The sequence below is a fragment of the Thamnophis elegans genome, chromosome 10, assembly GCF_009769535.1.
Source record: "Thamnophis elegans isolate rThaEle1 chromosome 10, rThaEle1.pri, whole genome shotgun sequence".
Taxonomy (NCBI): Eukaryota; Metazoa; Chordata; class Lepidosauria; order Squamata; family Colubridae; genus Thamnophis; species Thamnophis elegans.
The window spans coordinates 67,378,139-67,405,760 of record NC_045550.1 but is presented as its reverse complement, the minus strand read 5'-3'; the positions used below and the strand labels follow the sequence as shown (position 1 = coordinate 67,405,760).

Below are 27,622 nucleotides of genomic sequence, written 5' to 3'. Positions count from 1 at the left end.
TGTGTTGATTGGGCCGTGGGATGGGCATGAGGGTGCTGGGGAAGGGGTTTAGGCTTTTGTTTGGGTGGGGAAAACCTGGGAGCTTCGGGTTCGAGTTTTCCCACATGGGCCAATGTGACATCTCTAATAAAATGGAGCTTTAGGGGGATTTCAGGCCTCAGGGTCTTCTTTCGTTGGAGGGGGGTGTTACTTGGGACCCTGACACTGACTTTCAGGCAAAAAGTTGCCAGAAAAGGGGAAAAGTTGGATTATTTCCCAAATGGTCAGCCTATAAAGGCTCTTTAATTCAGTGTTTCTCAGCTATGTTAAGATATGGGGACTTCAACTCCCAGAATTCCCCAGCCAGCATAGCTGGCTGGGGAATTCTGGGAATTGAAGTCCAGACATCTTAAAGTTGCTGAGGGTTGAGAAACACTGTGTTTAATTAGTCCTTTTAATTAGCTCTGATTGATCAGGGGCTCCCGATCCAATTAACACCCCAAATCCCAGCCTGGCTCTCTCGAACAACTGAACTGCGTGTGTCTTTGGAGAGTGATCCTTTTGGGGGTGCCTGCTGGTCTCTTTCATGGCGGGATTGTGCCCCGTTTAAGGGAAGACTGCGACAAATTTCAGGAAGAGCCTGGCGGCTCCTTCCAAACTGGGAAATTAATGCGTAGGTTTTGGGGAACTGCCCTGACTTCTTCAGAGGCCAGGGGGCAGATAGGTAGAAAGGTGTAGGGAGAAGGAAGGAAGGAAGGAAGGAAGGAAGGAAGGAAGGAAGGAAGGAAGGAAGGAAGGAAGGAAGGAAGGAAGGAAGGAAAGAAAGAAAAGGGAAAGGAAGGAAGAGGAAGGGAGGAAGGAAAACAGGAAGAAAGAGTAAGAGAAAAGGTGGAAGAGGAAGGAGGGAGGGAAGGAAGGAGAATAGGAAGAAAAAGAGAAAGGAAGGAAGAAGAAAAAGAGGAGGGATGGGTGAAGAAAGAGAAAGACAAAGGCAGAAAGAAGGAAGGAAGAAGAGAGAAGGGAAACAGGAAGAAAGGGTAAGAGGAAGGAAGAGGAAGGAATGAGGACAGGAAGAAACTAAGAGAAAGGGAGGAAGAAGAAGAAGAAAAAAGGAGGGAGAGAAAGACAAAAGCAGGGAAGGAAGAAGGAAGGGGAGAAAGGGGGACAGGAAAAATTGGGAAGAGAAAAGGAAGAATAAGAGACAGAGGAAGACAGAGGGAGGGAGGGAAGGAAGGAGAACAGGAAAAAAAGAGTAAGAGAAAGGAAGAAAGGGGAAGAATAAGAGGAAGGAAGGAAGAAGGAAGAAAGGAAGGAGAATAGGAAGAGAAAGGAAGGAAGGGGAAGAAGAAGAGGAAGGAAGGAAGGAAGGAAAAGGCAAAGGGAGGGAGAAAGGAGAGAGAAGGGAAACAGGAAGAAAGGGTAAGAGAAAAAGAGGAAGAGAGAGTGAAGGAATGAGGCAGGAAGAGATGAAGGAAGGAGAAGGGGAACAGGAAGAAAGGGAGAAAGGTAGGAGAAGACGGGAAAAGGAAGAGTGGAAGAGGAAGAGAGGGAGGGGAGGTTGATGATGCAGACAGATAACAAGCACCTAATCAATTAACAAATTCTAATATGTTAAAAGCCTGCAGTGTTGATTAGGACTCTCTGAGTCAGCTAGTTTAACAGCCGTAGATCAGCAGTTACCAAGGTGTATTTTTCCATGCGAGCAAAAAAGCCTCTTTCCCAAACCAAGTGCTGGAGTTCTTGGGTGTTTATCACCAGAATCCCCCCAAATTATCCAAGCACCCCGGAATCAGAGAGGGTCCTTCCAAGGCGGACAGGAGAGGCCCCGGGGAAAACCCCATCCTTCGCCCAGCTTTGTGGGATTTTGCAAAAAGGATTTTGATTTTGCAAAAGTAGCACCTCCCGCATCTATAACCCTGGATAGCAAATGCAACCCAGACTCTATACACACAATTGGATTTAAAATCGCTCAATTTAGCTGCCATGAAGGAGTGCATTAGACCAGGGGGAAAATGCCACTTAATATGGGGGGAAATTTTCTGCAATGATATTTAGAGTAATCATTGCCAAACCACCAGTGTGTTTCTCGTAGCTCCGAGACAGGGGTGTGTTTCTTTTGAAGGTAACCTCTTCTTTCGTTCATTTTCACTTAATCCTTTTGTTCATATTAATGAGGCCTTATCTTTCAATTAAGGAAAGGAGGGAGAGGGGAGGGAGAAACCTTGCGGAGGGCGGAAGGGGCAGGGATTCATGGTTGAGGTGGCACTGAACAGCAAATAAACCTTTCAAGATTGATAAGGTTGCCAATTGTTTTAAAGACACCAATGTCTCTTCTTCTCTTAACTAATCCCACTCACCGTTCTTTGCCCATATATTCCTTTTAGGATGATGAAACGACGCGTGGATTGCTCATTTTCAAAACATCCTCAAAATTGACAGAGTGGGAAGAGAAGGGAAGGGAAGAAGAGAAGAGAAGAAAAGAAGAGAAGGGAAGAGTAGGGAAGAGAAGAGAAAGGAAGGGAAGGGAAGAGAAGGGAAGAAGAGAAGGGAAGAGAAGGGAAGAAGAGAAGGGAAGAGAAGAGAAGAAAAGAGAAGGGAAGAGTAGGGAAGGGAAGAGAAGGGAAGAAGAGAAGGGAAGAGAATGGACAGGAAGAGAAGGGAAGAGTAGGGAAGGAAAGAGAAGGGAAGAAGAGAAGGGAAAAGAAGAGAAGACTAGGGAAGAGGAGGGAAGAAAAGGAGAAGAAGAGAAGAAAAGAGAAGAATAGGGAAGAGAAGAGAAGAAAAGAGAAGAGAAGGGAAGGGAAGAGAAGGGAAGAGAAGAGTAGGGAAGGAAAGAGAAGGGAAGAAGAGAAGGGAAGAAGAGAAGGGAAGAAGAGAAGGGAAGAGAAGAGAAGAGAAGGGAAAAGAAGAGAATAGGGAAGGAAAGAGAATGGAAGAAGAGGCAAAGAAGAGAAGGAAAGGGAAAAGAAGGGAAGAGAAGAAAAGAGAAGAGAAGGGAAGAGTAGAGAAGGGAAGAGAAGGGAAGAGAAGAGTAGGGAAGGAAAGAGAAGGGAAGAAGAGAAGGGAAGGGAAAAGAAGAGAAGGAAAGGGAAAAGAAGGGAAGAGTAGAGAAGGGAAGAAGAGAAGGGAAGAAGAGAAGGGAAAAGAAGAGAATAGGGAAGGAAAGAGAATGGAAGAAGAGGCAAAGAAGAGAAGGAAAGGGAAAAGAAGGGAAGAGAAGAAAAGAGAAGAGAAGGGAAGAGTAGAGAAGGGAAGAGAAGGGAAGAGAAGAGTAGGGAAGGAAAGAGAAGGGAAGAAGAGAAGGGAAGGGAAAAGAAGAGAAGGAAAGGGAAAAGAAGGGAAGAGTAGAGAAGGGAAGAAGAGAAGGGAAGAAGAGAAGGGAAAAGAAGAGAATAGGGAAGGAAAGAGAATGGAAGAAGAGGCAAAGAAGAGAAGGAAAGGGAAAAGAAGGGAAGAGAAGAAAAGAGAAGGGAAGAGTAGAGAAGGGAAGAGAAGGGAAGAAGAGGAGAAGAGAAGAGAAGAGAAGGGAAGAGAATAGAAGAAGAGAAGAAGAAGAGAAGAAAAGACAAGAGAAGGGAAGAGTAGGGAAGGAAAGAGAAGGGAAGAAGAGAAGGGATGGGAAAAGAAGAGAAGAGTAGGGAAGAGAAGGGAAGAAGAGGAGAAGAAGAGAAGGGAAGGGAAGAGAAGGGAACAGAAGAGAAGGGAAGAGATAGGAAAAAGAGAAGAGAAGGGAAGAGAAGGGAAGGAAAGAAGGGAAAGGAAAAGAAGAGACCGTGGACCAGTACCAGGCCGTGGCATACCAGAAACCAATGCGCCAAACAAGCGAAGCCCCATCCATGGGATGCAGGCAGCATGCAAAACCATGCCCCCCCTCCTGTCCATGGAAGAACCTCTCTCCATGGAAGCGCTCCCTGGCGCCCCAAAGTTTGGATGTGTGTGTGTGCGCGCGCATGCTTTTTTTAGTCCAACCCCCTGCTCAAGCAGGAAACTCCACGCCATTTCAGGCCAAAGGTTGTCCAATCTCTTCCCAGCTACGTCGCCGATTCTGTGCTTTGCAGATCTCCTCCTTTCCCCTTCCTTCCAACGTACCTGAAGTTCGGGGCGGAGGCCCACTCGAGCGCCAGGCAGGCCAAATCCACCGTAGCGTAAACCAGCAGGAAGAAGATGGTGACCACCGCAGCGATGGTGTTCAGCTTCCCGGAAAACAGCACCAGCTGCGGAAAACAGAGGAGGGGAATCAGGAATCCTTGCAGCCAATCATCGGACGTCAGCTCCACCCCTTTTCTTGTGGTTCCTACCCAGAATTCCCCCGTTGGCAGGCGGGATTCTGGGAATGAAAACTCTTATCTTCCCGAGGGTTGGAGACAGCTACAAAGCAAGAATTCTCCATCCTGCAGGGATCTTATCCCCAAATTCAGCGAGTCATCGCTTTATGACAGGGTGCTTATTAACCCAAGTTACAACAGCCATGAAAAAAGTGACTTGTGACCCCCCCTCCCAAATTTACGACAATTGCAGCATCTCCATGGTCACGTGATCAAAATTCAGGTGCTTGGCAACTGACTCATATTTATGACGGTTGCAGCATCCCGGGGGTCAGGTGATCGCCATTTAACAGATGTCTCACTGAACAACAGGAATTTTAAGCTCAGTTGTGGCCATAGGTTAAGGACTACCTATACGTCAAATGGTTATTTTCCAAGGGTAGAACAAGAAGCAATGGGTGGGAACTAATCCAGGAGAGAAGCAACTTAGAACTGAGGAGGAATTTCCTGACAGTAAGAACAATGAATCAGTGGAACAGAAATTGCCTCCAGAAGTTGTGAATTCTCCAACACTGGAAGTCTTTAAGAAGATGTTGGATAGCCATTTGTCTGAAACCGTATAGGGTTTCTTGCCTAGGCAGGGGGTTGGACTAGAAGACCTCCAAGGTCCCTTCCAACTCTGCTATTGTATTGTATTGTATTGTATTGTAATTTAATGAAAAGAAGGACCAGGGGAGACATGATAGCAGTCTTCCAATATCTCAGGGGTTGCCACAAAGAAGAGGGAGTCAAACTATTCTCCAAAGCACCTGAGGGCAGGACAAGAAGCAATGGGTGGAAACTCATCAAGGAGAGAAGCAACATAGAACTGAGGAGGAATTTCCTGACAGTTAGAACAATTAACCAGTGGAACAGAATTTGCCTTCAGAAGTTGTGAATGCCCCAACACTGGAAGTCTTTAAGAAGATGTTGGACAGCCATTTGTCTGAAGTGGTTCCAGTGTTGGAACATTCACAATACAACTGCAGGAGGCAAACTATTCCACTTAATTCATTGTTCTGACTTTCAGAAGTCACTTTTTTCAGTGCTGTTATAACTTTAAACGGTCACTAAATGATCTGTTGTCGGTCGAGGACTACCCGTATTTCACTAGCCTCCTCTTTCCCCTACCACACACTTTCCTTCTGAGCAGCGTCTTCTTTAAAACGGAGAGTCCTCAAGGATTAAAAAAAAAGGGGCACAGAGTGAGACAGAAAACTAAAAATCAAAAGCCATTCGCAACCCATATCAGAAAACAGTTTTATGCCCATTTCCAAAACTTTTTTTTTATTTTTTTTTATTAATTTCATATATACATTCACAATTATATGATCTCATAACTGTTATTAATAATATGTATTTATAACAATTTTTCCCCTACAGTTGACAATATACTTGAAGATTGCTTTCTTAACATCCCATAGATCCATCTTATCTTACAACGGTCCTACTTCTTCTTCCCTCCCTCCCTCTTTCCTTCCCTCGTTTCTTCTCTCCTACTCCCCTTCCTTCCCTCCCTCCTTCCCTCCTTCTTTCCTTCCCTCCTTCCTTCCCTCCTTCCTTCCTTCCCTCCTTTCTTTTCTCCTTCTCTCCTTCCTTTCCCCCTACCTTTCCTCCTTCCTTCCCCCCTTCCTTCTTTCCTACATTCCCTCCTTCCTTCCCTCCTTTCTTCTCTCCTTCCTTCCTCCTCTCCTTTCCCTTCTCTGCTTCCCCTTCCTCCCCTTTACCCTTCCCCTCAACATTTCCAAAACTGTTGGGCCAAATAAATTCTGTTCAAACAGAAGGTTTGCTTTTAAATGCAAAAAAACCCAAAAAAAACCCAATAACCATAAAAACAAAAACAGGACTATTTAAAAAACTCTATTTGAATTATTTTTTTTAAGGAAAGGAAAAAAGTCTCAGATTTCACTTGGTTGAGCAGCGATCCAGATTTTCTGACGTTATGTTGCTTTTTTTTTTTTTTTAAACAAAACATCAGTGGAAACAACCAAGCATTTAAATGACAACTCCTATTTTAATTACTGTTTTTGAACACTCTCTAGCTAGCTTAATATGCATTTAGATGTAGATATATATTTTGAACAGAAAACATCGTCATTATGGTAATGGTGTTTTGCTTTCATTTTTTAGAAAATAAAGAGATGAGTTACCTTCTCATCTGTTTTTTTTAGTATTTAGGAGCTGTTGATCTATTATATCTGTAAGTGTTAAATGCTTCACAAACTATGGTTTTCTTTTAACCATAGCTTCCTCAACAAGCTACAATTAGTCGGACCTGCAGTTTACTTAAATCATGGTTTACAAAGCACCGTGCTTGAGTTCATGAAGTATGCTAAACCAAATCCAGACGCAGAATATTATAATTTAGCCCATAAATTCATCAAAAGCATACTTAAATACAAAAAAACCTCCAATGTGGTGTTAGTGGTTAGAGCAGTGTTTCTCAACCTTGGCAACTTGAAGATGTCTGGACTTCAACTCCCAGAATTCCCCAGCCAGCATTTGCTGGCTGAGGAATTCTGGGAGTTGAAGTCCAGTCATCTTCAAGTTGCCAAGGTTGAGAAACACTGGGTTAGAGTAACTGGACCAGAAGTGGAGAGGTTGAGCAGGGGGTTGGACTAGATGACCTATGAGGTCCCTTCCAACCCCGTTAATCAGGTTTAAATCCCAATTCAGCTCTGCAAATGGGTGACTGTGGGCCAGTCCTTGTCTCAACCAAAGCCTACCTCAAAAGATTGCTGTTTGGGGGGAAATGAGCAGGGGTGTCAAACTGGGAGCCTAAGGGGCCAGGTGCATCACCCACAGGCCACGCCCATCTCAGCTCCACAAAGCTCCACAAAGGGGGGGAAATGTCACAAAATGTCACATGATGGAAACGTGATGCTGCCAAGTTTGACACCCATGTTCTAGAGCAGTGTTTCCCAAACTCGGCAACTTGAAGATGTCCGGACTTCAACTCCCAGAATTCCCCAGCCAGCATTCGCTGGCTGGGGAATTCTGGGAGTTGAAGTCCGGACATCTTCAAGTTGCCGAGTTTGGGAAACACTGCTCTAGCGCAAGGGGTCTCCAAACTTGGCAACTTTTTAAGACTTGTGAACTTCAATTCCCAGAATTCAGCATGGATCACTTGGCAGCATGGATCACTTGTGGACTTTCACAGGTGGTGCATGGATCACCTGTGAAAGGATTCCTCCCAGGATTCCTCTGGCAGCTTTCTGGCAGAAGAATTGTGGGAATTGGAGTCCACAAGTCTTAAAAGTTTGGAGACCCCTATTCTAAAGGAAAGGCAGATTATGAAATTCATAAAATGTGCGTCCCCTTGACAAGATTTTGGCATTGCTTCGCTTCCTTCCTAGGGCTGAGAGAGGTGTTGGGGGGGGGGGGAACTGACCCAAAGTCACCCTGCAGAACTCCTAAGATAGAAATTAAACTCAGGACCTCCTGCTTTCTGGCCAGCTGCTTTTAACTTCTACACCCAACTAGCTTTCATACAGCTAATAAACAATGAAAGAAAACCGCTTCAGACAACCAGAGAGATTCTCGAGCTAGATCCGTGATGGCAAACCTATGGCACGCGTGCCAGAGGTGGCATGCAGAGTCCTCTCTGTGAACACATGCACCATAGCCAGTTGCTCTTCTGTTTTCTGGTGCACCGGCCAACTGGTATTCCCAGGCGCCGGAAAACAGCCGAAAAACAACCCGAAAAACAGCCTGTTTTTCTGGCCGTTTTGGGGGCTTTCAGGGGACATTTTCTGGGATGTTTTTCAGGGGTCCAAAACAGCTTGAAAACAGCCCAAAAAACAGCCTGTTTTTCTGGCCATTTGGGGACCTTTCAGGGGGGGGTTTCCGGGGGGTTTTTCAGGCCCCAAAACGGCTTGCAAACATCCTGAAAAATGGCCTGAAAACAGCCAAAAAAAACCAGGAAAACAGCCTGAAAATGGCCAGAAAAACAATAAAAAAACCCAGCCAAAACCCAGGCATGAGTGTGCCAGCCAGCTGGCCTTCGGGTTTCCGGCGCACACACATGCATGCAGGTGCACATGAGTTCTCGTTTGAGCACTTGTTGACGAAAAGGTTCACCATCCCTGACCTAGATGAAGAAACCACAATGGCTGTGTTTGTAGAACCCGCTCCGTCTCAGGGAAGAAATCATATTAAAGCTTCGGGTGAGAACCGGAGACCCACGGAGAATTACAAATTCTCCCATGGCATTCCGGCTGCGTGACCTGATCTGAATCCAAGATGGGAGGTGTGGAGAGGAAGGGGTTGGCATCCGGGCACGGAAGAGAGTGGAATCGGAGGAGGGCACTTTCGGAACTCCCGAAGGAAATACGAGACAGAGCTTTCACATATAAATAAGGGCAAACAAGCATTGTGGAATCCCGAAAGTAAAGACAATAATCAATATTTGTGATACAGTAAAAACAACCCTGTGAAGCTCTTAAGGAGCATTTCTAAGTATCTGTGTGATGCGCCCAGGCATCGTTCAGTGGGAAGCCAGGCGCAATGTTGATCAAAGCATCATCCCCCACTCCACTGGGCAGAAGAGAGGGGAAGGAGCTGGGGAACAGGGCCAGCCCCACAGATTGCAGATCCCACAGCCGTGTTTTGCAAACTTTTGCAAGTTTAGGATATGTTGACGTCAACTCCCAGAATTCCCCAGCAAGCCATGCTGTTTTTTTTTTCCTGGGGGGGGGGGGTCAGTAGCCCTGGTTAATTGATGCCTAGGAACTCCTAGTGGTCGCCCATCCACAACCCAAACAGTGTTCTCACCGAGGCTTCCCGAGAGCATGAAGCAAATTCCTGGTCCTGACAAAAACTCCTTTTATTAATTGACTGTGAATTCTGCTCATTCTCACCCAGCAAAGTCTTTCCAGGGAGGATTTACAGTCACAGACCTTATCCAGCTTGGAGAGCTGCCAGGCCGAGATCTGCAATACTTGGCAAGGAGCCTCGGAGAGTCAGGAACCAATTAAGCGAACTAATGGTCTCCTGCAAACTCCCCTCCCCTTTCGCTCCTCTTTTATTCCCTCTGGGAGGGGACATTCACTGTCCACCTGTGGCTTTACTCCCAAGTCAACCCCTGTTCTTTAGCTCTTCCCTTCGGCTGGCAACTCTGCTCATGTGCACACTGGGAACAGGCTCCAGCTGTTCTTCTGCCTCACTGATGTCTGACTCTGAAGGCAGCTGATAACAGTCAGACAGCCCTGGTCCCCTCTCTGCCTCCAACACAGAGCCCTCCTCAGAGACTTCCCCAGACTCCAGGACTGGCCCATCTTCCTCCCCAACCTCCTCACTGTCCGAATCCCTAGCCAGTTCCGCTGGCCACTGGCGGGCCACCACAAAGTTGCTAAAGTTAGAGTGGTGTTTCTCAACCATGGTAAGTTTAAGATGTGTGGACTTCAACTTCAAACATATGAGGAACGGTTGCAGGAACTGGGTATGTCTAGTTTAATAGAAAGAAGGACCAGGGGAGACATGATAGCAGTCTTCCAATATCACAAAGAAGAGGGAGTCAAGCTATTCTCCAAGGCACCTGAGGGTAGAACAAGAAGCAATGGGTGGAAACTAATCAAGGAGAGAAGCAACTTAGAACTTAGAAGAAATTTCCTGACAGTGAGAACAATTAATCAGTGGAACAGAAGTTGCTTCCAGAAGTTGTAAATGCTCCACACTGGAAGTCTTTAAGATGATGTTGGATAGCCATTTGTCTGAAATGGTATAGGGCTTCCTGCCTAAGCAGGGGGTTGGACTAGAAGACCTCCAAGGTCCCTTCCAACTCTGCTATTGTATTGTATAACTCCCAGAATGTTGTTTATTCTAAGGTGTGGTTTTTTTTTAGCAGCCTTGGTTAACTCATGCTCGGGAACTCCTGGTGGTCTCCCATCCGCAGTCCAACCAGTCCCGAAGCTGCTAATGTTAGCGTGGCATTTCTCAACTTGACAGGCTTGGGATGTGTGGACTTCAACTCCCAGAATTCCCTCGCACAGCATGCTGGCTGAAGAATTCTGGGAGTTGAAGTCTACAGATCTTAAATCTGCCAAAGTTGAGAAACAGTACTATACAGGTAGTCCTCGACTTATGACCACAATGCGGCCCAGAACTTAACTTACATCGCTAAGTGAAGAATTTGTTAAGTGAGTTTTGCCTTATTGTATGACTTTCCTTGCCACATTTGTTAAGTGAATCACTTGCACTTGTTAAATTAGTAACATGGTTGTTAAGTGAATTTGCTTGTCAGACGTCCCCAAAAAGGAATCACGTGACCCCCCCAGGACACTGCAACCGTCATAAACCTGAACCGGTTGCCATGCATACAAATGTAAATCAGGTGTCCACAGGGATGCTGCAACGGTCGTAAGTGTGAAAAATGGTCGCAAGTCCCTCTTTTCAGGGCTACTGGAACTTCAAACTGTCACTAAACAACCTGCCATGAGTCTAGGAGCACCTGTACAGGGGCTTTGTTAGAGTGTAACCTACAAGGGGATGCGGTGGCTCATACGCTAAGCTTGTCGATCAGAAAGGTCGGCAGTTTGGCGGTTCGAATCCCTAGTGATGCGTAATGGAGTGAGCCCCCGTTGCTTGTCCCAGCTTCTGCCAACCTAGCGGTTCGAAAGTATGTAAAAAATGCAAGTAGGAAAATAGGAACCACCTTTGGTGGGAAGGGAACAGCCTTCTATGCGCCTTTGGCATTGAGTCATGCCGGCCACATGACCACGGAGACGTCTTCAGACAGCGCTGGCTCTTCGGCTTTGAAACGGAGATGAGCACTGCCCCCTAGAGTCGGGAACGACGAGCACATATGTGCGAGGGGAACCTTTACCTATCTATCTATCTATCTATCTATCTATCTATCTATCTATCTATCTATCTATCTATCTATCTAATGGGATGCAGTGGCTCAGTGGCTAAGACGCTGAGCTTGTCGATCAGAAAGGTCAGCAGTTTGAATCCCTAGCGCTGTGTAATGGAGTGAGCTCCCGTGACTTGTTCCAGCTTCTGCCAACTTGGCAGTTCGAAAGCATGTAAAAAAAACCGCAAGTAGAAAAATAGGAACCCCCTTTGGTGGGAAGGGAACAGCCTTCCATGCGCCTTCGGTGTTGAGTCATGCCGGCCACATGACCACGGAGACGTCTTCGTCCAGCGCTGGCTCTTCGGCTTTGAAACGGAGATGAGCACCGTCCCCTAGTGTTGCAAAACAACTAGCACATATGGGCGAGGGGAACCTTAACCTTAACCTTCATCCTGACCCTAAGTTAAATTCCTCCTGTTTGCACTGGCATCTGGGTGCTTTACAGTTACCCCCCCTCCCCCCCCCCCGTTTGCCCACTCAAAACAAGTCGGCTCTTTTCAAACCATGGTCCTATCTGCCGGTAATTGCCGAAGGGGTGGGGGCCAGCAGAGACAAGAGGCTGAGATAATTCAAGCTATTTAAGCAATTGGGGACCTCTAGCCGATAGTGAGTTAATAGCGTGCGCCAAGCCGAGATAGTGCCTGGTTACTGTAATGGAGCCGCCGAGGCCGCTCCCGGCTCCCCTGATGCTCGCCTTTGATTTATAATTCATTTAGCGGCTCGTCAAAGCAAAGGAGCCACTTCTGAAAGGCACCGGATGACAGTGCTGAGTGAGCAGGCGAAGCTGAAGGTGATCCCTGCCGTCCGCAAGCACAGATGGGGTTCCCAGGAGCGCCGAGGAGAAAGAAAACCCAAATAAGCCAATATCGGCGGCATTGTTCCAGGTGGTTGGTAAACCTAGTCTGGCGGGAGGGGGACGTTAACGGATCCCATCTGGGGTGCTGGGTCATGGTGGGAAGCCTGCTTAGCTCCCACTGATCATTTCTTTTGGGGAAGGCAGATGTGAGATGGGCCTTCGATCCACGTTTCTCCTTTCGTGTTGATTGTTTTCCCGAGGAGAAAAGGGCTAGCTTAACACTGGGTGTAATGCACGTTTCTTCTTTTGGAGGACAAGCACTCCTCGGCTTACAACAGTTAGTTCAGGGACCGTTCAACATACTGAAAGAAGTCAAGTTGACGACCATTTTTCACGCTGACGACCGTTTTCAGTATCCCCATGGTCATTGTGGTCAAAATTCGGACCCGTATTTATGACCGTTGTAGTATTTTGGGGTCCCTTTGGAGACCTTCTGACAAGCGAAGCCAGATTCCCTCCTCAACCACACTGCTCGCTTAACAACGGCAGCGATTTGTTTAACAACGGTGGCAAGAAAAGTCGTAAAATGGGGCAAAACTGACCTAATAAACGTCTCACTTAGCAATAGAAATTGGGGGAGCCTCAATCGCGGCCGTAACCCGAAGACTACCTATACCTGTTTGTCCATCTTCCCAGACTCGTAACACAAGTGTGACTTCTCCCTCCTGCCTGCTTCTGTTGACAAGTGGCAGCTCTCACGTTGCACACAACAGGAGTGGGAAGGGGAGAGTCGCTTCCATCAAGCAGCCCTCCCCCCCCTTTTAATGGTTTCCCCTCCCCCCTTCTTTGCTCCGCAATGTTCTCGGCTGGCTAATGGGGCATTTTTTTTTATTCTTTGCATTACACCGATTTGCCCAATTTGCTGTGCCATTCAGAGAGGCAAAGATAACAGCAGCCGCAGATTAGACGATGGGAGTTCTCCTCCGTTTTGGGAACGGAGTCAGTTCGCCTTGCTCTCTATCTAACAAAATGAAATTCAAGGGTGAAAAGAGTTAAGGTTCTACATTTAGGCAAGAAAAACGGAATGCACAGGGACAATATAGGTGGTACCTTGCTCAATAGGAGTAACTGTGAGAGGGATCTTGGAGTCCTAGTGGAGAACCATTTAAATAGGAGCCAGCCGTGGGCAGCAGCTGCCAAAAAAGCCAACACAATTCTAGGTTGCATCAACAGAGGTTTAGAATCAAGATCCCGTGAAGGGTTAATACCACTTTATAAGGCCTTGGAAAGGCCACACTTGGAATATTTGCATCCAGTTTTGGTCGCCACGATGTAGAAAAGATGTGGAGACTCTAGAAAGAGTGCAGAGAAGAGCAACAAAGAGGATTAGGGAACTGGAGACTAAAACATATGAAGAAAGGTTGCAGGAATTGGGTAGGTCTAGTTTCATGAAAAGAAGGACATGATAGCAGTCTTCCAATATCTCAGGGGTTGCCACAAAGAAGAGGGAGTCAAACTATTCTCCAAGGCACCTGAGGGCAGAACAAGAAACAATGGGTGGAAACTAATCAAGGAGAGAAGCAACTTAGAACTGAGGAGAAATTTCCTGACAGTCAGAACAATTAATCAGTAGAACAGAAGTTGCCTCCAGGAGTTGTGAATGCCCCGACATCGGAAGTCTTTAAGAAGATGTTGGATAGCCATTTGTCTGAAATGGTATAGGGTTTCCTATCTAGGCAAGAGGTTGGACTAGAAGACCTCCAAGGTCCCTTCCAACTCTGCTATTGTATTGTATTATAAGAATCTTGTCAAAATGGTATCTGTAAGGATGGAGATTTAATGCAAGGAAGCAATAAAAAGGAATTCAATGGCATTTCCCCCCCCACTACGTTCTCCAAGCCGTGAGATTAAGTCTCTTTTCATAAGGCTCCAGGTAACATTATCAAAAAGGAATCTAAAAGACGAGGTTTAAATTTAATCCACTCCGCATGTTGGCTGGGGAATTCTGGGAGTTGAAGTCCATGCATGATGGCTGGGGAATTCTGGGAGTTGAAGTCCGTGCATGCTGGTTGGGTAATTCTGGGAGTTGAAGTCCATTCATGCTGGCTGGGGAATTCTGGGAGTTTAAATCTGTGCATGATGGCTGGGGAATTCTGGGAGTTGAAGTCCTCATATATTGACCAGGGAATTCTGGGATTTGATGTTCCCTCATGATGGCTGGGGAATTCTGGGAGTTGTCTCTTAAACTCTTGAAAGGGCCAACATTGATTTACAAAGACCCTTCTATGAGAGCAGAGCCATGCTTCGCAGAAGCTTAGCACTTCTTATATAGCCAAAGCAGAGCCCTACCCCTTAGCCAACAATACCCACCCCCACCCCCACCCTCCCACAGATCAAAAAACTTTTCCAACTTTTTCTAACGAGATTTCTCTCTTCTTGGCTGAACCTTGGCAAACTTTTTGATCAAACGCAGATCTTCCCTATTGCCTTTCTAATGCATTTTTATCCCCACATTTCCAAATGAAGTGGCTCTCTCAAAAAAATTGGTCTCTGGAGGAAGCGAGACACTATAAACCTATGCTGGGTAGATCAAAATGTTATTTGGAAGATAAGGCCATGAATGCAGTATCCCGGGAAAGTATTTTCGGACTTTTTAAACGTTTCTGGATGGAATTTTAATCATATCCTCATAAGCCCTTCGCGGCGATTTCTCAATGTAGCCAGCAGACACTCCAGCCTCGCTTATATTTACTACCGATAGAGCCGCTCTCTCAAGAACATCATCAGGGGGGCAAAAAAGTCAAAATGGGGGCCAAAGCTGTATGATAAAGTCTCAATATCTATGGAAGTGGACTAGCCATGGGTGGGATTCAGTCTTCCAATATCTCAGGGGTTGCCACAAAGAAGAGGGAGTCAAACTATTTTCCAAGGCACCTAATCCAGGAGAGAAGCAACTTAGAACTAAGGAGAAATTTCATGACAGTGAGAACAATTAATCAGTGGAACTACTTGCCTCCAGAAGCTGTGAATGCCCCAATACTGGAAGTCTTTAAGAAGATGTTGGATAGCCATTTGTCTGGAACGGTATAGGGTTTCCTGCCTAGGCCGGGGGTTGGACTAGAAGACCTCCAAGGTCCCTTCCAACTCTGCTATTGTATTGTATATTATAATATAGATCTATTTCAAGCTATTTTGCTCTCATCAGCTAGCCATACCCTTACTGGGATTCGAACCTGGGCTGTTTTTACATATTAGGTAGTTGTATTAGCCTCTAAGCCACATACCAAGTGCATAACACTTAATCATTTCCTTGGCTCAACTGATAAGGAAGGAGAGCTTGTGGCTTAAAGGCTAATACAACTACCTAATATGTAAAAACAGCCCAGGTTCGAATCCCAGTAAGGGTATGGCTAGCTGATGAGAGCTAAATAGCTTGAAATAGATCTATACTAGTCTCCCTTTATTTATTTATCAGCACAAAGGCAATACATATACATACATATATATGCGTGCGTGTGTGTGTGTGTGTATACACACACACACACACACACACACACACACACACACACACATACAAGGCAGGATAAAACAACCTGGAATTGGGCATGTCTAGTTTAATGAAAAGAAGGACTAGGGGTGATATATATGTATGTATGTGTGTATGTGTGTGTGTGTGTGTGTGTGTGTGTGTATGCATGCATGCATGCATGCATATACATATATGTTGTGACTCAGCAGATGTCTGCTGTGAGTCTTTTCGGGATACAAGATTCATTATGCAGCTGGGGCTTGTTAGAGGCAGGTTTGGAGATAAAAGGACGGATGCTGCCACGCCCTAGTCGCAGGAGTCAACGTTCCTTCGTGCGTTCCTGAGTTCGTACAACATTGCTTGATACACTTGGATAAGTGCTTTGGTGTTTTTCATGTAACCCTGATTCGTGGAGACTTTGGAAGAAGTGCATTGCTTGTAAGAGTTGTTTTGTATTCTGTCATCTGCTTGAAAGAGACTGTTATTTCTGTTATTTTGGGGCTCGAAGCCAGTTTGAACTGAGAACTGATGAAGAAAGTTCCTTTTAAGTTTAATTGTCTGCCATTTGTTAAGAGCCGTGAAGGGGGGACAGAACACACACACACACACACACACACACACACACATATCTCAAGACAACAAGAAAGCCTCACACAGTTTTCTCTGTGTCTGTCCTGAATTCTACACTATTTAACGTCACTGATGTCCCCACTGGGTTTCTGGGCATTGTCCTGATTTATTTCTTCAATCAATTTATACACCGTCTTGCGTCTCAAGAAAAGAAAAATAGACAGATGCATATTTCTAGCGTGTCCCGCCAGGGCAATTTTTTATTTCACTTTGTCTTCCGGGCGACAGTTCGAGAGGCATCCGAAGGCTCGGCGATGACAACCAAAGTGGTAAGAAAATTATCGGGTGCCCTTTATTCGGATGACGATCAAATTGTTTAGCCTCCTCCGCTATTTTATCCCCTTGCACCAAGGGGAGGACTCACATCTATCCCTGCTCCTCGACTTACGACCACAATGGGGAGGAGAATGTCCATTGTTAAGTGAGGAAGTTGTCAAGTGGGGAAGTTGTTAAGTGAATCGCGCCCGAAGTTACAAGCTTTTTTGGCATTGTTGTTAAGGCAACCATGGAAGTTGTTATCAGTCGAGGACCAGATTTTGGGGGATTTTGTGGACCGATTAGGAACAGAGGTGAGCCTCAACATCTGGCGGGCCAGGCGGTTGTTCCAGGGATAGTGGTGAGGGCAGCAGAAGCAATGGAATTGGCTAAACTATTACCGTATTTTTCGGAGTTTAAGACGCATCTTTTTCCCTCAAAAAAGAGGCTGAAAATCTGGGTGCGTCTTATACACTGAATACAGCATTTTTTGCCTCACGAAACGCCGCCCCCTTCACCAAAATGGCTGTGCAGAGCCTTTAGGAGGCTTCCAAAGTGCTCCTTGGGGCTGGGGGCTGGGGGGGGGGGAGCAGAAATGAGCGAAGAACAGGCTGTTTTTTCCTCAATTTTGTCCCCCCCCCCAGTCCCCAGGAGCACCCTATAAGCCTCCTAAAGGCTATTCATGCCCTTGGGGGGGGGAATGGGCCCGTTTTTGTGAAAAACGAGCTGTTTTGTGGAGGTCTGCAGAGTGCGAACCCTTTTTTTTTTTTAATTTGCCTCTTCAAAATCTTGGTGCGTCTTATACTCCCAAAAATATGGTAGTCAGTGGAACGGCCTGCCTCTGGAAGCTATGGGTGCTCCAACAACTGGAGGCTTTTAAGAAGACATTGGACCCCCATTTCTCTGAAACGGTAGAGGATTTCCTGCTTGAGCAACAGGTTGAACTAGAAGACCTTCAAAGTCGCTTCCAGCTCTGCTATTCTGTTCTTAAAAGTTCTTCCCAAAGTTTCCAAAACTGCTCACCATTTAAATGACAGTGGGGCTAACTCTCCTCCCACCACCAGGGGGCAGCACCCACAACACTTTGGTTGATCTCAGAAAGACATCCTTGATTCTCAGCTGTTCATTCAATGACCATTCCAAGCTACAACAGTGGAAAAAAGTGACAACTGTTTTTCACATTCATGATTGTTGCAGCATCTCCATGGTCAAGTGATCAAATTTAGCAATAGCAATGGCAATAGCAGTTAGACTTATATACCGCTTCATAGGGCTTTCAGCCCTCTCTAAGCGGTTTACAGAGTCGGCATATTGCCCCCAACAACAATCCGGGTCCTCATTTCACCCACCTCGGAAGGATGGAAGGCTGAGTCAACCCTGAGCTGGTGAGATTAGAACCGCTGAACTGCAGATAACAGTCAGCTGAAGTGGCCTGCAGTACTGCACCCTAACCACTGCGCCACCTCAGCTCTTTCACCCCCTTGGAAACTGGTTCGTATTTCTGACGGTTGCAATGGCCTGAGATCATGTGATCATCTTTTGCGACCTTCTGACAAACAATCAGTGGGGAAGCTAGATTCACAGTGATTTATTTAACAGCTGTGGCAAGAAAGGTCGTAAAATGGGGGCAAAACTCACTTAACAACCATCTCGCTTAGCAACAGAATATGTTGGGCTCAATTGTGGACGTAAGAGGAGAACTACCTGTATTCCCTTGATCTTAAACTAATCCAGTCCTTCCTTTAAACGGTTTAGCTCCAAGAAAGCAAAATCATGGTTTGTGCTAATGGATAGGATGAGATGTTACTGTTGGGGCCGGCCAGCAGAGCTGGCAGCAGATTCGGACAGTGAGGAGGTTGGGGAGGAACCTGGGCCAGTCCTGGAGTCTGGGGGAGGCTCGGATGAAGGCTCTGGGTTGGAGGCAGAGAGGGGGCCAGAGACGTATGCCAGTTATCAGCTGCCTTCGGAGTCAGACATCAGTGAGGCAGAAGAACAGCTGGAGCCTGTTCCCAGTGTGTGCATGCGCAGAGTTGCCAGACGAAGGGAACGGCTAAAGAACAGGGGTCGACTTGGGAGGAAGGCCACAGGTGGACGGTGAATGGCCCCTCCCAGAGGGAATAAAAGAGGAGCGAAAAGGGAGTGGAGTTTGCAGGAGACCATTAGTTCGCTTCATTGGTTCGTGACTCTCCGAGGCTCCTTGCCAACTTTTGCAGATCTCAGCCTGGCAGCTCTCCAAGCCAGATGAGGTCTGTGACTGTAAATCCTCCCTGGATTGACTTTGCTAGATGTGAGTGAGCAGAATTCACAGCAAATTGATAAAAGGGTTTTTGTCAGAACAAAGAGTTTGCTTTATGCTCTCGGGAAGCCTCAGTCAGAACAGTTCCCTGGCTAGGCATGTCATGTGAACACATAAAAAGATAAGAAAGGGAGGAAGCACTGAACTCACCTGTACAAGGATCCAGGAGAAGATGACAGCTACCCAGGGGTTTCCACCAGCCGATGTCCGCTTCGCTGGGCCCAAAACTTTGCCTTTATCACAAGGCCAGGCAGGGCAGAGAGAGAGAAAAAAAGAAACATTCCATTAGGATCGATGGTTGTAGAAACATTTCTGTTTGGCATAATTAATTGAGGAAGATTTTTCTGCACAGCTCCAGAAGATCACGGCAGAAAGCCTCTTTAATCAAATCTCGTCCTTTAGATCAGGTTTTTTTTCCAACCACTGCAACTTTAAGATCTGTGGACTTCAACTCCCAGAATTCCTCTGAAGATATGTGGCCTTCGACTGGCTGGGGAATTCTGGGAGTCGAAGTCCACAGGTCTTAAAATTGCCAAAGTTGAGAAACACTAAAGGTTTAAGGAAAAACAAAATGAACAGGTACAGTATATGGGTACCTGGCTCAGTAGTAGTAACCGGGAGAGGGAGCTTGGAGTCCTAGTGGACAATTTAAATAGGAACCAGCCGTGGGCAGCAGCTGCCAAAAAAGCCAACACAGTTCTAGGCTGCATAAACAGAGGGATAGAATCAAGATCACCTGAAGGGTTAATACCACTTTACAAGGCCTTGGTAAGGCCACACTTGGAATATGGCACTCAGTTTTGGTCGCCACGATGTAGAAAAGATGTGGAGACTCTAGAAAGAGGGCAGAGAAGAGCAAGAAAGAGGATTAGGGGATTGGAGGCTAAAACATATGAAGAACGGTTGCAGGAACAGGGTTTAGTTTAATGAAAAGAAGGACTAGGGGAGACATGATAGCAGTCTTTCAATATCTCAGGGGTTAGGAGCTGAAGTGGCGCAGTGGTTAAATGCAGCACTGCAGGCTACTTCAGCTGACTGCAGTTCTGCAGTTCGGCTGTTCAAATCTCACCAGGCTCAAGGTTGACTCAGCCTTCCATCCTTCCGAGGTGGGTAAAATGAGGACCCGGATTGTTGTTGGGGGCAATATGCTGACTCTGTAAACCGCTTAGAGAGGGCTGAAAGCCCTAGGAAGCGGTATATAAGTCTAACTGCTATTGCTATTGCTATTGCCACAAAGAAGAGGGAGTCAAGCTATTCTCCAAGGCACCTGAGGGCAGCAGAAGAAGCAATGGGTGGAAACTAACCAAGGAGAGAAGCAACTTAGAAATAAGCAGGAATTTCCCGACAGTGAGAACAATTAATCAGTGGAACAGAAGTTGCCTCTGGAAGTTGTGAATGCTCCAACACGGGAAGTTTTAAAGAAGACGTTGGATATCCATTTGTCTGAAGTGGTGTAGGGTTTCCTGCGTAAGCAGGGGGTTGGACTAGAAGACCTCCAAGGTCCCTTCCAACTCTGCAATTCCATTCTAAAGCTTCCATCTCACAAGCGGTGTTAAAAAGGTGAAAATTTTAACTAGTTCTCCCCAGTTGAGGTATTACCAGCCCCAATTTTAAAAAGTATGATTGCATGGGTTTTTCCCCTAAAAAATGAGATGTCTGGCGCTCTCTGAGAACAGAATATTCCTTTCTGCCAACGAAAGGGAAAGGACGAGAAGCAGATTTCCCAAGAACTTGATGGATTCATAATGATCTAACATAATAACTGAAAATGAAGTGGGAGCCTTTATTCTCGGTCAATATGCCCAGAGTCTCAAAATCCTTGGCCGTGTTTACTACTTGGGGTAGGGAACTCCACAAGCCAGTCGCATGCTGAGTAAAATTATCCTTCCTTTTGTATGCCCTCAATCAGTGCCCATTAAGCTTCAGGAGATGAACTGCAGTTGTAAAATAAGAAGAGGGGGAAAAAAAATCTTCGCCTTCTCTAATGTTCTCGGCGCCATGCAGAACTTTATGGAGGCAGTCCTCGACTTACGACCACAGTGGAGCCCAAAATTTCTGTTGTTAAGGGAGGCATCGGTTAAGCGAGCTTTGCCCCATTTTACAACTTTTCTTGCCACAGGTGTTTAAGGGAATCACCGCAGTCAGTAACCTGGTTGTTAAGTGAAATTTGCCCCATTTTGCGATCCTTTTTCCGTAGTCGTTATGTGAATCACTGCAGCAGTTAAGTTAGTAAGACGGTTGTTGAGAGCGAATCCGGCTTCCCCATTGACTTGGCGTGTCAGAAGGTCACACAAAAGGGAATCACGTGATCCCGGGACGACTGCAACCGTCATAAATATGAACCAGTTGCCAAGGGTCTGGATTTTGATCATCTATCATACTGTTATAGCAATAACGCTTAGACTTATACACCGCTTTACAGTGCTTTACAGCCCTCTCTAAGCGGTTTACAGAGTCAGCCTCTTGCACCCCAACAATCTGGCTCCTCAAGTCACGGGAGCTCACTCCGTTACGCAGCGCTAGGGATTCGAACTGCCTTTCTGATCAACAAGCTCAGCATCTTAAGCCACCGAGCCACCACGTCCCATTTTAACCCCACCCACCCCATTTAAGTAGAGCCCCCCCCCCAAATGTGGAACCCATTTTCCTGATGCACAAAGCCAAAACTTCCCATTTCTTGGGTGCCCAGAGAAAGGATTTATATTTATCAAAGGAGGTTTTTTTGGTCATTTCTGCCTGACAATTCTGCGACTTTATTAACTCTTTTGTTTTTATTGCGGTCAGAAAACAAAGAGACAATGCATATGTTCTTTATTACGGTGTGTTTATATTCCGGCAAACTGCAGCGGACTCTGTAAGGTCTGAAGGGCAGAAATTTTATTTATTAAAACTGTAATTCTACCCTCTCTCTGGGTAGCCATGTGTAGATTTCTTGGCTTTTTCCAACACCATTCTTGGGCATACCTTGCCTGCCTTCCTGGCCGTTTGCTAGAAAAATATATGTTCCTGGTAGGATAATGTGTTTGTAGCAAGAGGCCAAGACAAGTCCAAAATCCTCACTAGAGCAATGCTTTATTAGGGTCAATCCAGACAACCATAATATAATGAGTAAAGAAATTCTCTAACTGCATCTGGTAATATTGTTCCGGCCGCCGAAATAAAGCAGAGAGAGAGAGAGATTTGTACTGGGGAAAATGTTCAAAGAGATGTATATGTTTCTTTCTTTTTAGAAAAAAAAATTATATATGGCAGGGCTTATGAAGGAGATCAGTTTCATCCACTACTGGGCAGGATAGAAATGGTTTTCCCCAACTAATGTTCCAATTCTTCTTTCCACTCATAAAGTAAAAGAAAATAAAACTTCCTTGGGGTTGAGCTCGATAGCAGAGACATGTGGAGTTCTCGTACTGCAGAAATTGGATGCCCTTGACTTCTTTTGCAGAGATTCGTTCAACTTCTCCGCCGCTTGTAACCGTGGCTTTCTGAGTGGTGCCCCATCCATCAACTCGCCTGGCCAGGCCTAGCTTTTTCAAGAGGAGCCTGGCTGCCTGAGTGAATCGTCGCTCATCCAAACGCCACGTTATTCTTTTAGTCAGAAACCCCCATCTCACGCATCACGGATCAATAATAACTGGGCAGGGGTAATTTTGCAGTATCCTTCCCCTGGAGTGGGGTGGGAATGGGGATTTTGCAGCATCCTTTCCCTGGAGTGGGGTGGGAATGGGGATTTTGCAGTATCCTTCCCCTGGAATGGGGTGGGAATGGAGATTTTGCAGTATCCTTCCCCTGGAGTGGGGTGGGAATGGGGATTTTGCAGTATCCTTCCCCTGGAGTGGGGTGGGAATGGGGATTTTGCAGTATCCCTCCCCTGGAATGGGGTGGGAATGGAGATTTTGCAGTATCCTTCCCCTGGAGTGGGGTGGGAATGGGGATTTTGCAGTATCCTTCCCCTGGAATGGGGTGGGAATGGGGATTTTGCAGCATCCTTTCTCTGGAATGGGGTGGGAATGGAGATTTTGCAGTATCCTTCCCCTGGAGTGGGGTGGGAATGGGGATTTTGCAGTATCCTTCCCCTGGAGTGAGGTCGGAATGGGGATTTTGCAGTATCCTTCCCAGGGGGTGGGATGGGAATGGGGATTTTGCAGTATCCTTTCCCTGGAGTGGGGTGGGAATGGGGATTTTGCAGTATCCTTTCCCTGGAGTGGGGTGGGAATGGGGATTTTGCAGTATCCTTTCCCTGGAGTGGGGAGGGAATGAGGATTTTACAATAACCTTCCCCTGGAATGGGGTGGGAATGGAGATTTTGCAGTATCCTTCCCCTGGAGTGGAGTGGGAATGGAGATTTTGCAGTATCCTTCCCCTGGAGTGGGGAGGGAATGGGGATTTTACAATACCCTTCGCCTGGAGTGGGGTGGGAATGGGGATTTTGCAGTATCCTTCCCCTGGAATGGGGTGGGAATGGAGATTTTGCAGTATCCTTCCCCTGGAGTGGGATGGGAATTTTGCAGTATCCTTCCCCTGGAGTGGGGTGGGAATGGGGATTTTGCAGTATCCTTCCCTGGAGTGGGGTGGGAATGGGGATTTTGCAGTATCCTTCCCCTGGAATGGGGTGGGAATGGAAATTTTGCAGTATCCTTCCCCTCGAGTGGGGTGGGAATGGAGATTTTGCAGTATCCTTCCCCTGGAGTGGGGGAGGGAATGGAGATTTCGCAGTATCCTTCCCCTGGAGTGAGGTGGGAATGGAGATTTTGCAGTATCCTTCCCCTGGAGTGGGGGAGGGAATGGAGATTTTGCAGTATCCTTCCCCTGGAGTGGGGTTGGAATGGGGATTTTGCAGTATCCTTTTCCTGCCATGCCTACCAAGCCACCAGTAGTAAAAAAAATTGAATTTAACCACTGTAACCTGGACCATGTGCTGTTAGTGGCAACATTTCTCACTGGGTTCATGCGCTGTGGCTTGTTGTGAATGTACCACAATTAGCACTCCCCCCCCAAACACAATTATTTAATTTATTTATTTGCTGTGTGACACTGAAGACATGGATAGAAGTAGTAAAGACTTATAGAAAATAAAAATGTAGAGCAAGAACATAATAGAATAATACACAAAAGCTGGAGATAGGGGGTCAATTTTGTACGGTATAAGAAATTCAAGAAGTAAAATACAGGTAGTCCTCGACTTACAACCATTCGTTTAGTGACCATTTGAAGTCACTAGAGCAGGGGTCTCCAAACCTGGCAATTTTAAGACTTGCAGACTTCAACTCCCAGAATTCCTCAGCCGGCCTCCAAGCCTGACAACTGTAAGACTTGCGGACTTCAACTCCCAGAATCCCTCAGCCGGCCTCCAAGCCTGACAACTGTAAGACTTGCGGATTTCAACTCCCAGAATTCCTCAGCCGGCCTCCAAGCCTGACAACTGTAAGACTTGTGGACTTCAACTCCCAGAATTCCTCTGCCAGCATGGCTGGCTGAGGAATTCTGGGTGTTGAAGTCCACAAGTCTTAAAGTCGCCTAGTTTTGAGACTTTTGTTCTACAGCATTGCTACGTTCTTCTCTGGTTACTCACCGAAGAGGTCATCTTTGGCCAAAGCGTAAAGGATCCGTGAGGCCCCGATTAGGTTGCTCATGGCGGCTGAGAGAGTGGAAAAGTAGACCCCGATGATGACAAACGGGGGCCAGATGTTGATGTCCTTCAAAAAGCTGTAGTCCCGCTGGAGAAGAAACCTAGAGAAAGAAAAACGTAGCTAGAAGAACATTGTGGGATGAAATCACCTAGGCAACACCTGATTATGATAATGTCCATAATCTTGAAGTATTACAGTATATTTGAGGCGTAACTCCCTGGGTTTGCAAAAAAACAGGGCCATCAGTTTAAAAATATATCTCTGCCAAGATACTACAAGTAGTTGTTGTGGCCTGCAAGCAGCCAATGGATTCGGACAGTGAGGAGGGTTGGGGAGGAACCTGGGCCAGTCCTGGAGTCTGGGGGAGGCTCTGATGAAGGCTCTGTGTCGGAGGCAGAGAGGGGACCAGAGCCGTCCGACAATTAACAGCTGCCTTCGGAGTCAGACATCAGTGAGGCAGAAGAACAGCTGGAGCCTGTTCCTAGTGTGCGCATACGCAGAGTTGCCAGCCGAAGGGAACAGTTAAAGAACAAGGGTTGACTTGGTAGTAAGCCACAGGTGGATGGTGAATGGCCCCTCCCAGAGGACATAAAAGAGGAGCGAAAGGGGAGTGGAGTTTGCAGGAGACAATTAGTTTGCTTAATTGATTCGTGACTCTCCGAGACTCCTTGGACCAATCGCCACGCGATTGTGATTGTGAATTCTAATCTCACTTTTGGCACGAAAGCCAGCCGGGTGACTTTGGGCTGATCACCAGGAGACTGTGAGTTCTAGTTCTGCCTTAGGTGTCGAAGTTGGCTGGGTGACTTTGAGCTGATCCCTTTCCCTCAGGCCAATCCCCCTTACAGTGTTGTTGTGGGGAAAATATGAGAAGGAAGAAGCATTAGGTATGTCCTCAATGAGTTAACTTATTACAAAGTAATAAAGGAGGTATAAAACATCTAATAAATAAATAAACAGCAACTCAACCCAGTTGGTGAAAAAACTGGGAAGAAACTTTTCGTATCCTTCAAAGAGATCCCGCCTTAATATGCTCATTATAAAATGCGTGCCTATTTTTGCAGTTTCCAATATTCCCTATTTATTCCCAATTCCAGCCTTAAAGAGACTTTACAGCTAGTCCTTGACTTACAAACGTTTGTTTTTTGCAGTTTCCAATATTCCCTATTTATTCCCAATTCCAGCCTTAAAGAGACTTTACAGCTAGTCCTTGACTTACAAACATTCGTTTGGTGGCCATTCAAACCTATCACGGCACTGAAAAAGTGACTTATGACTTGTTTTTCACACTTACGACTGTTGCAGAGTCCCCATGGTCACATGATCAAAATTCAGACTCATGGCAACTGACTTGTATTTATGACGGTTGCAGTGTCCTGGGGTCATTTGATCCCTTTTTGTGACCTTCTGACAAGCAAAATCAATGGGGAAGCCTGATTCCGTTAACCATCATGTCACTAACTTATCAACTGTGGTGATCCACTTAACAACTGTGGCCAGAAAGGTTGTAAAAATGGAACAAAACTCGCTTAACTGTCATTCTCAGCAAGGGAAATTAGGGGTTCAATTGGGGTCGTAAATCAAGAACCGCCTGCAGGGGTGGCATCCTATCAGTTTAACAACCGGTTCGCTGAGCGCACGCTTAAACCTGAGCGCGCTTTGCTCACGTGCGCCTCTGACATGCCTGACACGCACTGGGCGCGCAAGTTCACAGGAAAACAGCTGAGGTGCGGCAAATCCACTCTGCCGCGTCGATCAGCTGGGCTGAAAAACAAGGAAATAAAGGTGAGTATAATCCAGGGGTGGGCAGCCAGGCACACCTGAAGGTCAGAGGGAACTGGTTTGCTCAGAGCTACTGGTTCGTCTGAACCGGGCCGAATCGGTGGAATCTCACCCCTAACCGCCTATATTGAAATCTTGTGTTCTGGCCTTGTCCTCTTCCAGGGCCTGCGGGCTTCGTCACATCGTCACACCTGCAGAAGAAGGTATCACCACCACCACTACCACCACCACAATGGCAGCCGTCTCTACACCTTCCCCGCGGTCGAAAAAGCCCGCCAAATCAATCACTGGTCACTTTGTAATCACTTCCCTCATTTTTACGAGACAGCAGCTGATGGAAACGCCAGCGCCTCAGAAAGCCAGACGGGCAAAATTCAATAAAGCAACTAAAAAGAGAAGATACCTTAACTTTTTGCTAAGACATCAAACTGTACAAATGGCTGGGATGTAATTGGATTTTAACAAGAGGCAGTGAGCAGGTGGGAGATAAATTTGCATGGGCTATCAAAGCTGCTGTCTTTTTGGCAATTAATAGCTAATTAGCCTTAAAATTGATCACCTCACTGGGAAGTGCAGGGGATTGGATAGTTTGGGGCTTCGGGGGACCATTCTGGACGTTCGGGGACCAGGCAGCAGCCTTCTGTCTTCTCTGAACAGGTGGACGGAGAGGCTGCGGAACTCCTGCTTGGAAACCAGGAGCCGCAGAGGACATTTGTGATAGGTCGTGGAGCCTTTAACTCACGGTCCGTGCTGGGAGATCGCCTTGGGGCCGCAGCCCCACTATTTGAATGTGAGGCCTAGAGCACGGTTTAACAACCTCAGCAGCTTAATCTTCAAGGTTTGGTGGCCATGATATAACAAAGATGCTGGGACTCTAAAACCGTCATGGCGAGTGATGGTACGTGTGCCACGCAGAGCCATTTCTGAAGGCACACAAGCTCTCCTGTCAGTTCCAGCGTGCGCATGATTTTCGGACATTTTATGCCCTCCAGAGGCTTCACGAAGCTTCCCTGAAGCCTCCGGAAGGCGAAAAACAGCCCAATGCACAAACCGGAAGTTCGGGCTTCCGGTTTGCGTGTTGGGCTGTTTTTTTCTCTCCGGAAGCTTCAGCGAAGCCTCTGGAGGGCGAAAAAAGGAGCTGTTTTCGCCTTCCTCAGGCTCCTAGAAGCCTCTGGAGCCTGGAGAGGGAGAAAAATGGACCTAGCGGGCCCACTGGAAGTCAGAAAACGGGTCGTTTCCGGTCCCCAGAGGGCCTCCGGGGAGGGGCGGGGGCAGCCGTTTTCACCCACCCCAGGATCCTAGAAAGCCATGCGCAGATGCATGGGGCAGCGGGGGGAGGATCATGCACGCATGCACAGGGGGCACAGCGCAGGGGGGCATTAAATTATGGCGGTGGGCACGCGGGCTCGAACCGATCTGAACCAGCTGAATCAGACCCCTGATTAAGGAGCTGGAAATTGAAAAATATAAATAGCAGTTACTGGAATTGGGTAGGTTTAGTTTAATGAAAACAATAACAAAGGGTGACATGTTAGCAATGTTCGAATATTTGTGGGCCTGCCACAAAGAGG

The 27,622-nt window shown here is 46.6% G+C and overlaps 1 protein-coding gene across 1 annotated transcript in view; it reads right to left on the bottom strand.

The window, feature by feature from the left end:
• Positions 1–27,622, bottom strand: part of LOC116513742 (solute carrier family 12 member 9-like) — a 97,879-nt gene that overhangs the window by 23,408 nt on the left and 46,849 nt on the right. Inside the window, exons 7-9 of the mRNA XM_032224924.1 lie at positions 24,212–24,369; positions 18,793–18,875; positions 4,069–4,193 (exon numbers count right to left, since the gene is read on the bottom strand). Of these exons, the coding sequence (XP_032080815.1) occupies positions 4,069–4,193; positions 18,793–18,875; positions 24,212–24,369 (366 nt within the window). The remainder of the gene's footprint in view (positions 1–4,068; positions 4,194–18,792; positions 18,876–24,211; positions 24,370–27,622) is intronic.